Source organism: Carica papaya, chromosome 2 (assembly GCF_054855325.1).
Source record: "Carica papaya isolate Zhongbai chromosome 2, ASM5485532v1, whole genome shotgun sequence".
Taxonomy (NCBI): Eukaryota; Viridiplantae; Streptophyta; class Magnoliopsida; order Brassicales; family Caricaceae; genus Carica; species Carica papaya.
Genome location: NC_142310.1, coordinates 6,700,232 through 6,714,544, shown reverse-complemented (window position 1 = coordinate 6,714,544; position 14,313 = coordinate 6,700,232). Strand labels below are relative to the sequence as shown.

The following is a 14,313-nucleotide window of genomic DNA, read 5'->3' as shown; positions in this document are numbered from 1 at the left end:
ATCTAAATTTATAAATTTATTAAAAAAATGAGTATAGCAATGAACAAATCTGATTCATATTTATTCTGCATCAATCTTTACGAATAACATGTCATTTTCAAATGAATGAATTTTCATAGATCATCAAAAATTCATATAAGAAAGATTCTTCAAAGTACACATTTTTAGTTTATTTATACAATTAGTTTCCAACAATATGCTCTTAAAGTGCAGAAAGCCACAACAATAACTTCTTCTCAAAACTATTCTCTTATATAAATACAACGTAGCAACCTATTTAACGGAGGAAGTAGAAAAAAGGAGAAAAAGTTTGAAATACAAAAGCCACAATGAATGAATGAAATGTTGGATTCACAAATTGAATTTTCAATATAAATTGTAATTATATGTATTAGAAGTCACTAATCCCACTAAAATTAAAATGTATATTCAAAGCTTCAAAATATAAGAAATTTTAATGGATTTTTATGTAGTGATCATATGACTTGAATCATGTTAAGATTATATTCATTTATGGGATGGGTTAGAAGTACAGTATGCAAGAAATCGTGGGCAAATGATCATCATAATACCCTTTATTATAGCCATTCTGCCTACTCTGAGTAGTTTGAAGATGTCTTCTTATCAACACAATATTTTCTCTAGTCTCCTCTACTATTTATAGTCCAATTAGTTTCTTCTCTCCAACTTCTTCCCAGCAAGATGGTGATTTACAGGATCTCCTGTATAAAGCTTCATAAGGAGCCATTTTACTGTTGGTATGATAATTGTTATTGTATACGAATTCAATCAAAGGCAAATGATCATCCCAGTTCCCTCTGAAGTGAATGACACAATCTTTCAACATATCTTCTAGTATGTCTGAATTACTCTTTTTGACTGCCTATTAGTTTGAAGATGGAATGTCGTATTGAAAGACAGTTTAGTGTCTAAGGTTAGGATTTTTGTTATTTTCAACAATTCAGGTCATCTCGTTTGAGTTTTTTCATGTTTTGACTTTTGAGTTTTTGTTTACTTAAAATTTTCATTATTTGTTCACTAATTTTTCTTTTGTTGGGGATATAAGTGTTATACCCACGATCCAATTATTCGTCTAATATATTGAATAAATTGTTATTTGACAATTTATTCAATATATTATACGAATAATTGGACAATTTATTTTAATATATGATAATAGTATTTTATTATCACATCATTTAATTTATGTGATAAAGTTCTTAATTAAATTTATAGGTTTTACATCAAGACGAGAATTGAGAGAAGCATAAAGTCGAACGAGACTGTGTCACAGTTGAAGAAGGAATGAAATCAATGACAGTATCAAACCCAACCAGTGATGAACAAGATGAAGAAGATGAAGAAGATGAAAAAGATGTAGAAGGTGAAGCAGAAGAGAGAATAAAAATGAAAAGTCTAACTGACATCTATGAGAGGTGTATCTTTGCCTCAAAAGAACCTTTCTCTGTTGAGGTGTATCTTTGCACTTCAGCAGCAAGAGTGGAGACTTGCCATGGAATAGGAAATCAGGATGATTGACAAAAACAATACTTGATCTTTGGTAAAATTAAGTACAAACAAAAAACCTATTGGAGTAAAGTGGGTGTTCAAAGTGAAACTCAATTCGGACGGGACAACAAACAAGCACAAGGCACGGCTTGTGGCAAAAGGGTACTCCCAGCTTCCAGGAATCGACTACACAGAGACCTTTGCTCCTGTGGCCAGATATGAAACAATTAGACTCATCCTGGCCATGGCAGCTCAGTTTAGTTAGAGTGTGATGCATTTGGATGTGAAATCGGCCTTCTTGAATGACAAGCTGAATGAAAAAATTTATATTGAGCAGCCACCGGGGTTCATTCAACCTCGAAAGGAGAGACACGTCTATCTTCTTCACAAGGCCCTATACGACCTCAAACATGCTCCACGAGCCTGGTATGATTAGTTAAATACATACTTACTCCACTGTGGGTTTGAGAGGAGCATGACAGAAAATACACTGTATGTGAATAGAGATGAAGACAGTCTTATCACTGCAGTATATGTTGATGATATATTGGTGACAGGCAGCAATAAAAGGAAAATGATAGAGTTCAAGCTGAAATTGGAAAAGGAATTTTAGATGTCTGATCTTGGAGAGGCTACCTACTTCCTGGGAATGGAGATTCATCAAAGCAACCTGGGTATTTTTATTTCACAAGGAAAGTATGCCAAAGAAATTCTAAATAAATTCAACATGAATCACTGTAAATCAGTGTCTACACCACTGGTGTCCAACCTGAAATTGTCAAAGGACGAGAAAGGTAGCAAAGTTGAAGAGGGGAATTACAGAAGTCTGATTGGGAGCCTTCTGTATCTCACAGCTACCAGACCAGACATTTTGTTTGCAGTAAGTTTGCTTTCAAGGTACATGGCTTCACCGAGGGAATCACACTTACAAGCTGCCAAACATGTGCTAAGGTACTTGAACGGAACCTGAATTTTGGTGTTCAATTCAAAGCAAGAGCTGATAGTGGATTAGTCGGCTACAGTGACAGTGATTGGGCAGGAAGCGTAGAAGATGCACGTAGCACAACTGGGTACTTGTTCAAACTAGGCTCCGGTGTTTTTTCATGGGCATCTAAGAAACAGGATACTGTGGCTCAGTCCACAGCTGAGGCTGAGTACGTAGCCGTAGCTACAGCAACTAACCAAGCAATTTAGTTGAGGAAGGTGTTCAATGATGTAAAGCTGGACAAACAAACACCTACAGTGTTGTATGTAGACAACAAGTCTGCAATTGCCATTGCGAAAAATCCTGTAATGCACGGGAGAACTAAACACATTAACGTTAAGTATCATGCTATACGTGAGACTGAGAGGAATCAAGAAATAAAGCTGATACATTGCTCCACTGATGATCAGCTTGCAGACATTCTAATCAAGGCCCTGTCTAAAGCTAAATTTGAGGAATTGCGGGAAAAGGTGGGGATTGGTGAAAAAAGTCATTAAGGGGGAGTGTTAAATTTAATGATTTTTTTTGTTAAGTTTAAATTCAAAAAAAAAAAAAAAGAAATCCACCGTGAAGTTGTTTCACGGAAGGATACGTAAAATTCTATGCGATGTGTATGCATGATTTTCGGTCAATTTGATTTGATCGGTTGGTTGATGTAATCTGTTTAAATTTGTATTTATATATATATGTTGAAATAAAAAGGAGAAATAACTTCTTCTCTCCAAAGAAAGTGCACGCCTCTTCAAAACAGTAAAATAGAGGCAGTTACATTAGCTTGCTCTGTTTTGCTGCCCTCTCTCTCCTCAACTTTCTCTCTCTAAGTTTTCTCATTCACAGAGCCACCTTTCAAGCTTATTCCCCTTCGATCAACAACAACATCATTCTCCAACCAGAATTTATCCTAGACACTTGCTAGATCAAACGAGGTGGCAAGGTTATTGAAGAAAACCTGGTTAAATGGAAATAGTTCCCAACCGAAGAAGCTACCTGGGTGCTCGCCCAGAACTTAGCCGAATAATTTCCTAACCTTTAGGACAAGGTTGCTTTCAATGGGAGGAGGGTGATGATAAGATCCGAAGATCACAAAGAAAGGCCAGACAGAATCTAAGATACTTGGATAACTTATCGACCCAGCTGCTTCGCACAGTTTGTAACAAACAGAGGAAGAAATCTACCCAAAAATCACGGACGAGCTATTATCCACTCCAGAATTTCAGCACCAGCATTTTTTTTTTGAATTCCTTTTGATTTACTTGTATCTTCTGTTCTTATCTAAGATTATATAATCAGTTGTACTCATGTCTATTTACAGGTCTCGACATTCGTCAATAAAGGAGTCAAGAAATCCAAAAACTTTCTCTGGTATTTTTTTGCCTAAAGTAGAAAACCTTACTTGAGTGCGAAGCTTTGATTGAGACCTATAAGCTCCTTTTAAAATTCTGTTCAAAACTATTCCTCAACATCAGCATTTAAAAGTGTTTGGGTGCTTATGTTATGCATCAAATCTTTCTCCAACCCATACTAAATTCGATTGTAAAGCTGTTAAGTGTTTATTCCTTGGATATCCTTCTCATATTAAAGGGTATAGAGTCTATGATATCCAGTCTCACAAAGTTTTTGTATCCCGAGATGTCCAATTCTTTGAACATATATTTCCCTTTTCTTATTTATCCTCTACTCCTTCGACTACAGATTCAAACAATCTTGTACTTCCTTGTGTTGATGATTTAACACCAGATTGTAGTGTACAACCGACTTCACAGCATCAGGGTAATGTAGACCTCAGCTACTATGCTGGATCAACTAATTCTGGTAATTCTCATTCCTCATCATTTACATCTGATAATTCTTTTACTCATGCATCTCCTTCTTTGATTGGAAATAGTTCACCAGAAAATTATAACGACTCAACCACAGAATCAGATAACTTACCTATTTCACATTCACCACCACTCAGAAGAACTAATAGATCCATAAAGCAATCGTCTCATTTACATGGTTACTACTTATATGGTTTGAAGTCTCATTCTATATCCACTCCACATTGCCTTTCAAATGTCCTTACTTATGATAATCTTTACAACACACACAAGCCTTTTGTTCTTTCCCTATCCTAAGAAACTGAACTAACCACTTATACTCAAGCTATTAAAGTATCTTGCTGGAAAGAGACAATGGTCACTGAGATACAAGCACTAGAAGCAAACCAAACCTGGGATCTTGTTCCTTTACCTCCTGATAAGCGACCCATTGGTTGTAAATGGGTCTACAAGATCAAAAGACATGCAGATGATTCTATCGAAAGATAAAAAGTCAGATTAGTTGCAAAGGGATACACCCAGCAATCTGGAATTGATTTTTTCTTTACACTTTCTTACCTGTTGTCAAGCTGTTTAAAACCACCATTCGGACTTGTTGGCACTAGCTTCTGCAAAAGGCTGACATCTTCATCAGTTGGATATCAATATTGCTTTTTTACATGGTGATTTAAAAGAGGAAGTATATATGACTCTTCCCCCCTGGAGTTCATGACTCTCAGCCCAATCAAGTTTATAGATTAAAAATGAGCTTGTACGGTCTTAAACAAGTTAGTCGACAATGGAATTTCAAGCTGACTGAAGCCTTGAAAATTTATGGTTTTATGCAAGCCCATTCAGATTCCTCACTGTTTTTTAAGCATACTGGTTTTTCTTTTATTATGATTCTTGTGTATGTAGATGATGTGTTTCTTGCCAGTGATAATTTGGATCAGATTCAATCAGTTAAAAATTTTCTACATGATATTTTTAAAATAAAAGATCTTGGTGAAGTGAAATATTTCTTGGGTTTGGAGATCTTGTGTTCCTCTGCAGACATTAATGCTTGCCAATGTAAGTATACTTTGGATTTATTTCGTGATACTGGATTTTTGGGCTGTAAACCAACTTCTACACCCATGGTTCCTTCTGTCAAGTTGACAAAACAGGATGGTCCTCCTCTTCAGGATGCTTTCTTATACAGGCAACTCATTGATAAGCTACTTTACCTTGCCAATACTCAACCTGATATTTGTTATTCTATTCAACAGCTTTCTCAATTTTTAAATACTCCCAGTCAAACACATTTGCAAGCTGCACCTTTGATTTTGAGGTATCTTAAAGGTACTCCGAGTTAAGGTCTTTTTTATCCGGCTGAGAACTCTCTGCACCTCAAAGCTTTCAGTGACTCTGACTGGGTAACTTGTAGTGATTCTCACAAATCCCTTACTGGATTCTCTGTATTTCTTGGTGATGTATGGATTCTCTGTATTAAAGCCATTATTCTACGGTTTCTTTATCATAATCTCAATTAATGAAGAGATTGACAGATGTACATTTAGTCATTAGTTTAAAAAAATTACAAAAAATTAGAAAAATAAAATCTATATAAGTTTTTGTAATATGATCAATATCCATACTTCCCATCTTCTATATACCCTTTACTACATAATGTAAATGGGATGAACAAGTTGTGATGATACATAATCTTTAACACTATATCCGTCTCCATAAGAGTCTCCGAGTCTATACATGCATAGGGCTATCCTTGCAGCATCCATTGCAACATCGATGTATATCTTAGAGTGTGGTAGAGAATATGTGATTATGTATGTATTTATCTTTTTCAACATTTTCTCAATTAGATTTCTGATATGTTGACGAGCATCTTCCTCTGATGCTCCAGTCTCGTGCATGTAACACTGAATTGACTTTGAAACATCTCCTCTTTTAAGCTCTACCTATATGTACACAACAAACAATAAAACATCATTGTTATATATTAAAGCTCTACAAAAACTATATTATACTTATAGTTCAATTATGAAAAGATGAAAATAGACTTTACAAAATTTGAGATAATGAATTCAATATCAAAAGAATCTCAATTAAATTGAAAAATATATTTAAAATTTTGTCGAAATCAAATTTAAGATATATACCGATGATGTTCCAAGATCATCCGCGAGACGTATAATTGTTGAGGACCAACGAATAACATCATGGTATTCATTTAAACAATCTAATGGTTTATTATTTATAACATTTGTAAGAATGTAAACATGCTTTAGCATAATTGCTCCTCCTACTGAAATCCATGCATTTTCCATGTAGTCTTCTAGGCTTGGCCTGCATTTACTATAGTACCACTTGGCCTCTAATAAATATGCTTCACATAATTCTGCCCACTGAAAAATAAAATAAAATTGATTTGGTTATTGACTTGCTATAAATTTGATTCACTTTTTAAAAAAACAAATTAAGGTTTTTATATACAAACATAATTTATACATAAAATAACAACAAGTCATCTAATTAAATTACCAACTATTTTTGGTTGGATGATTAATATTTCTATAATTCTTTATAAAAGTATGGATTTGAGTTATGATTTGTATTAAAAATAATTTTTATTTAGAAAATTGTGTTATTATTTCCTGTGTTAGTATTAGTGCATGGATGATTATCTAATTAATGAAATATATATATTTCTATTGAAAAAATTATTTCATTAATGAAATCGAATTAGATACTTACTGCTTCTCTTAGGTGAGGAATGACATTAGTCCCATGCTCCTTGAGAATGCCAAATGAAATTTCGTTTATAGAGTTATAGAGGCCAAGAAAACATATTTGCATGTACTCTGGAAGTTGGTCAATTGCATTAATGTCCCACCTGTAATTTTAATATTTATAATATAAATCTAGTAAACGTTGATCATCTTATAATACAACTACAATTAATTTAGAAAAGTGTGTATTACTAACCTTTTAACGGTATCTGTAAAGAGCTTCAGTTCATTTAAAGTACCATATACATCATAAATATCGTCAATAGTAGTCACTAGAGAAATCACTTTTGTTACCATTTGTCTATAATATCCAAGTTGAGTCTTAAATGTAACAGCAATACTCCATAAAAAACTCTCCACTAACCTACTCCTCGAGAAGACTAGCTTGTCCTCGAAGCCAATATTCTTCCACCATCTTATTTTGCAAAATAAGAAAATTGCTATTAGTTTGAGAAAATTATAGCAAATGATTAAGATTTTTCATCATAATGTTTTAAGCACATCATATTTTACACTAATCCAAAAAAGTTGCTTAAGTAACATGCAAGTTTGAACACAACCAAATCGTTCCAAGAATATGATGATACTAATCCAATAAAGTGATGTAGGTATCATGGAAGCATGAAAACAATCAACTCAATTTATTAAAGCTTTCAAAGTTTAGAATTCACTAACTTAATCCCATTGCCCAAAAAATATAGAACATTAACACTAAAGAGTAAAAGAAATATATAGAATCTTTTAAGTTTCTGAAGAATACTAAGCAATTTGATTGACTAATTCTAGTTGTAATTGAGTTTTTACATAATACTCTTATGTATAAACTTGCTAAACCAAAAGTGTCTCAAGTACAAATGTAATACATCTTGTATTGGAAGTTAATTAGCAAAAATAAGACAATAACAACCATAAGTTGAAATTTAGGTAACTAACTGAAAATTTGTTATAATAAAAACTTAATAAAAGATGAATCAATTTATTGTTTATTTCTACCTATAATATTGGTGATATTTGAGTCAAGAAGTTAAATATTCAAATTGCGTTTATGAATTTCTCATTGCCTATAAGACTATTATATATTGTCTAAATTTAATTATTTTTAGAATTGATTAGGTCTTCTTAGTCATAAAATAGATGAACAAAATATTTGCTTCCTCTTACTTACCTTGACTCTTGTTTTAGATCCTTTTTGTAAATGGCCTGCACTATGTTGAAATCTAGCTTTGCAAACTTAAGCAAGATAGGACTCATGTCTTGTTTCCTTTCGTAGTACTCAATGAACCATCTGGCCTCCACTCTTGGAACTCTCCAGTGTAAGGGAAGCTCTAAGGCATGGCTCACAAACACTGAAAGATCATTTTTATTTTGCTTTATATATTCCTTAAGATGTTTTGTGGTAAAACTTCTAGCTTCTTCTAGAATTATTTCACCTTCTACCAAAAGATATGAAGCTTCATACAAGCTCAAAATTCCCTTTATATCTTCGTTGAGGTGTGCCTTAAAGCTCCTTTTCTCGTCCATAAAAATATTAAAAATCTCTACAAGATACAAATGAAGATTTGTTTTACGAATTTGTACATGTTGACTTAAGCAACTTTATGTATCAATTTCTCCATTATTTAACTCAAAAAAGAAGTGCCAATATGGTCATGTTTAAGTACCTTGAGGTATGTGGTAGCCATGTTGTCTTAGAAGTCTGAATTCAAGTGCTGTTGCATATAAATTATTTTTCTTCCACGAATCATTATTTGTTTTGTTTTTCTCACTTATGCACTTCAAGATTTTGTCTATATCATTTGTAAAGTGATAAGATAATCCCAACCTCTCAAGAATATCAATTAACTCAATGCTATCCAATGGATCCTCCAAAAGTTCAAGCATCGTGCTCACTTGTGCCTTTAGCTTCCTTAACTGTATACCATAAGATTCTTCCTGTACTAAAAGAAAGGCTTAATCAATTTGTAAATTTGAAGTAGGCTAATCAAACGATCATAAATATCATCTTTTTTTTTTTTGGCAAAGTCAGATCATTTTATTAATAAAGAAGATGCACACTAGTAATTAAGCAAGGTAAGAAGGAAACGTACGTACCAGATAATCATTTGTCAGAGATTGAATATAATCATAGCTCCAAAGAGGAGGTTCATAATTTGCTGACCTCCTTGGAATGGATTGTTGATGCATCGGAATTTCACTTCCACCAGCTGCAAGCTTGCACCGAACCCTAAAAGGATCAACACAGACACCATTTTTGATGAGATTACAATTTTCTGGTCTGCTATTCATGAAGAAGAAGCTTGAAGGGATTAATCCTTGAATTAAGCTGTGAATAGCCATACAATAGAAATTTATACACCCTGATATAGATCTTATTATGAATACTGCAAGTTTTAGTAAACGCTTTGTTGTGTATATATCGATCTTAACTCAACAAATGCCCTTATACGTACATATATATATATATATATTTATTTATGACACGATCTGATTTCTTAATTTTCTGTAATTATTATTATTTATTTCTCTGTCTAATGAGTGAAAAAAATATTCCACTGTTGATGGCAGGCATGTGTTTTTCATGCGTACATAAAGTCAAAAAGGTAGGTCCAAATGAATATATATGTACATGTATATATGGCATTTTTTTGTACTTTCTCTTGCAAGTACTATTCTTAGATGGGGAGCAGTTTTCACGTGAAAACACGTGTTGCATGTCGGTAGCTCTGAATCGATAAAAAACAAAGCTATGAATTAATGATTCGAATAAAATAAAATATTTTTTAACCAAAAATATATTATTATTTTTTCCGTTAGTGATAAATATTCAAAAATATATTTTATGTCAAGATTCGATATTAATATGCGATTGAAGGTAGATTTTTTTTAAAAAAATTAAATTTTAGATAATTTTTGGGATAATTTGAAAAAATTTCAAAGATTGAAGGTAGATTTAAAATGTAAAGAAATAGAGAGGATTGAAAAGGAATTAGAAGAAAGAGAAGAGAGGGAGTGAGGGAGAGAGGAGAAGAGAGTTAATGAGAGAGAGGGGAGTTTTTAGAGAGATGAAGAAATAGAGAGAGAAAGTGAGCATGTTTTAGAGAGAGAAAGAGTGAAATATAAGGAGAAAAGAGAGAAGAGAAAGATAAAAAATTTAGAGAAAGAATAATAATTTGTGATTTATTTTGTATAAATTTTTTTTCTCTTAGTTGATTTATAACTAATATTTTATAAATATAAAAGAGTATATAAAATTTTTTATCAACTATTACAATAGTTAAAATATATGAAAGTCTTTATCAACAATTGTAACTAACTGTTTATGATTTTTTAAGATATCAATATTTTACTATTAAAATAAGTTAACGTCGTTATGTCGAAACAGATATAGTGTAGTGATGCAACCTTAATTTATTTTATAAAATTAGTTTATAGTAATTAATTTATTTTAAAGTATAAATTGGTCGATAGTTATAAGTAAAATTTTTTAGTGTATTAAGAAAATTGCAATTTAATAGACTTCAAAAGTCGATGTAAAATTTTGTCAATAGGATAGATGTCAAATAAATAATTTTTATCTACTTTAAGTATAGGATACATCTAAATTTATAAATTTATTAAAAAAATGAGTATAGCAATGAACAAATCTGATTCATATTTATTCTGCATCGATCTTTACGAATAACATGTCATTTTCAAATGAATGAATTTTCATAGATCATCAAAAATTCATATAAGAAAGATTCTTCAAAGTACACATTTTTAGTTTATTTATACAACTAGTTTCCAACAATCTGCTCTTAAAGTGCAGAAAGCCACAACAATAGCTTCTTCTCAAAACTATTCTCTTATATAAATACAACGTAGCAACCTACTTAACGGAGGAAGTAGAAAAAAGGACAAAAAGTTTGAAATACAAAAGCCACAATGAATGAATGAAATGTTGGATTCACAAATTGAATTTTCAATATAAATTGTAATTATATGTATTAGAAGTCACTAATCCCACTAAAATTAAAATGTATATTCAAAGCTTCAAAATATAAGAAATTTTAATGGATTTTTATGTAGTGATCATATGACTTGAATCATGTTAAGATTATATTCATTTATGGGATGGGTTAGAAGTACAGTATGCAAGAAATCGTGGGCAAATGATCATCATAATACCCTTTATTATAGCCATTCTGCCTACTCTGAGTAGTTTGAAGATGTCTTCTTATCAACACAATATTTTCTCTAGTCTCCTCTACTATTTATAGTCCAATTAGTTTCTTTTCTCCAACTTCTTCCCAGCAAGATGGTGATTTACAGGATCTCCTGTATAAAGCTTTATAAGGAGCCATTTTACTGTTGGTATGATAATTGTTATTGGATACGAATTCAATCAAAGGCAAATGATCATCCCAGTTCCCTCTCAAGTGAATGACACAATCTTTCAACATATCTTCTAGTATGTCTGAATTACTCTTTTTGACTGCCTATTAGTTTGAAGATGGAATGTCTTATTGAAAGACAGTTTAGTGTCTAAGGTTAGGATTTTTGTTATTTTCAACAATTCAGGTCATCTCGTTTGAGTTTTTTCATGTTTTGACTTTTGAGTTTTTGTTTACTTAAAATTTTCATTATTTGTTCACTAATTTTTCTTTTGTTGGGGATATAAGTGTTATACCAACGATCCAATTATTCGCGTAATATATTGAATAAATTGTTATTTGACAATTTATTCAATATATTATACGAATAATTGGACAATTTATTTTAATATATGACAATAGTATTTTATTATCATATCATTTAATTTATGTGATAAAGTTCTTAATTAAATTTATAGGTTTTACATCAAGACGAGAATTAGGAGAAGCAGAAAGTCGAACGAGACTGTGTCACAGTTGAAGAAGGAAAGAAATCAATGACAGTATCAAACCCAACCAGTGATGAACAAGATGAAGAAGATGAAGAAGATGAAAAAGATGTAGAAGGTGAAGCAGAAGAGAGAATAAAAATGAAAAGTCTAACTGACATCTATGAGAGGTGTATCTTTGCCTCAAAAGAACCTTTCTCTGTTGAGGTGTATCTTTGCACTTCAGCAGCAAGAGTGGAGACTTGCCATGGAATAGGAAATCAGGATGATTGACAAAAATAATACTTGATCTTTGGTAAAATTAAGTACAAACAAAAAACCTATTGGAGTAAAGTGGGTGTTCAAAGGGAAACTCAATCCGGACGGGACAACAAACAAGCACAAGGCACGGCTTGTGGCAAAAGGGTACTCCCAGCTTCCAGGAATCGACTACACAGAGACCTTTGCTCCTGTGGCCAGATATGAAACAATTAGACTCATCCTGGCCATGACAGCTCAGTTTAGTTAGAGTGTGATGCATTTGGATGTGAAATCGGCCTTCTTAAATGGCAAGCTGAATGAAAAAATTTATATTGAGCAGCCACCGGGGTTCATTCAACCTCGAAAGGAGAGACACGTCTATCTTCTTCACAAGGCCCTATACGATCTCAAACAGGCTCCACGAGCCTGGTATGATAAGTTAAATACATACTTACTCCACTGTGGGTTTGAGAGGAGCATGACATAAAATACACTGTATGTGAATAGAGATGAAGACAGTCTTATCACTGCAGTATATGTTGATGATATATTGGTGACAGGCAGCAACAAAAGGAAAATGATAGAGTTCAAGCTGAAATTGGAAAAGGAATTTTAGATGTCTGATCTTGGAGAGGCTACCTACTTCCTGGGAATGGAGATTCATCAAAGCAACCTGGGTATTTTTATTTCACAAGGAAAGTATGCCAAAGAAATTCTAAATAAATTCAACATGAATCACTGTAAATCAGTGTCTACACCACTGGTGTCCAACCTGAAATTGTCAAAGGACGAGAAAGGTAGCAAAGTTGAAGAGGGGAATTACAGAAGTCTGATTGGGAGCCTTCTGTATCTCACAGCTACCAGACCAGACATTTTGTTTGCAGTAAGTTTGCTTTCAAGGTACATGGCTTCACCGATGGAATCACACTTACTAGCTGCCAAACATGTGCTAAGGTACTTGAACGGAACCTGGAATTTTGGTGTTCAATTCAAAGCAAGAGCTGATAGTGGATTAGTCGGCTACAGTGACAGTGATTGGGCAGGAAGCGTAGAAGATGCACGTAGCACAACTGGGTACTTGTTCAAACTAGGCTCCGGTGTTTTTTCATGGGCATCTAAGAAACAGGATACTGTGGCTCAGTCCACAGCTGAGGCTGAGTATGTAGCCGCAGCTACAGCAACTAACCAAGCAATTTAGTTGAGGAAGGTGTTCAATGATGTAAAGCTGGACAAACAAACACCTACAGTGTTGTATGTAGACAACAAGTCTGCAATTGTTTGGCAAGGGGGTCTGGCGACTAGGGTTAGGGTTTAGTGTGAAAATAGGTATTTATATTCGTCTCTTTTTAATATGCATTGTCCATCGCATTTGATTTGAACCGTCCGATCACGTTTAAATAAGAAGTGAATCCGGACCATTCATCGCGATTTGATCTAGACCGTCTGATCGCGTTTAAATAGGATGTAGATTTGGACCATTCATCGTGATTTGATTTGGGTCATCCAATCGCGTTTAAAGGGGGAATGGATTCGAACCGTCCGTACGCGCAGGAATAAATCTGGATCGTTCGATCGTAGGTACGCGGATCGCCAGCGTGGCCTCCCGCGTGGTACCGCGTCAACGTGCCTTGCCACGCAGTGCGCTCTGTTTCGTTGGGGCTGCTAACTGAGCGTCCTACGTGGTACAATTTTTCTAAATTATATTTTGATTCTTAGTTTCTGATTTTTCTTTCAAAAACATCCCTAGAACCAAAATTTTTACCTTTTTTTTTTCTAAACTTATTTTCAGTTTCATCTTCTACCTATTTTTCTTCATTTTTACATTAAATAAAAATTTTAAAAATTTAAAAATTATATTTATACATTAATTTTAAATATATTAAAATTAATTAAGGGTATTACATATGACATCTTATGTGTAAAAAAAATATCAAAATTTGAATTATTTCTAATGAAGATTAAAAAATTAAAAAAATATTTTTCCTCTCAATAGAAGTTGAAAGAATTTATTTTTAAAATTTTATGCTTTTAATTTTAATATTTATTTTTTGTTATATTAAAAAATAAATTAAAATAAAAATATATTTTTTCATACTTTAGATATCATATGAATTTAAGATGAAAATTTAT

General features: G+C 32.9%; 1 protein-coding gene and 1 pseudogene across 6 annotated transcripts; one reads left to right on the top strand and one right to left on the bottom strand.

Annotated features, from left to right (window-relative positions):
• Positions 1-5,879: 5,879 nt before the first annotated feature.
• Positions 5,880-9,527, bottom strand: LOC110823942 (myrcene synthase, chloroplastic-like). Of its 6 annotated transcripts, XM_088212997.1 has the most exons (8): positions 9,174-9,527; positions 8,744-9,014; positions 8,513-8,620; positions 8,248-8,428; positions 7,279-7,497; positions 7,048-7,186; positions 6,453-6,698; positions 5,880-6,251 (listed from the first exon to the last, which is right to left on the bottom strand). In XM_088212997.1, the coding sequence occupies exons 1-8, from the start codon at positions 9,417-9,419 to the stop codon at positions 5,955-5,957; spliced, it is 1,707 nt and encodes a 568-aa protein (XP_088069123.1). In that variant the 5' UTR covers positions 9,420-9,527; the 3' UTR covers positions 5,880-5,954. The 6 variants fall into 6 exon arrangements, with proteins under 6 accessions (XP_088069123.1, XP_021910141.1, XP_021910142.1 ...); XM_022054449.2 differs by having other exon boundaries at positions 8,248-8,620; XM_022054450.2 differs by having other exon boundaries at positions 7,447-7,497; positions 8,248-8,620.
• Positions 9,528-12,913: 3,386 nt separating this feature from the next.
• On the top strand, positions 12,914-13,381 carry LOC148268711 (secreted RxLR effector protein 161 pseudogene; annotated as a pseudogene).
• The last annotated feature ends 932 nt before the right edge of the window (positions 13,382-14,313 follow it).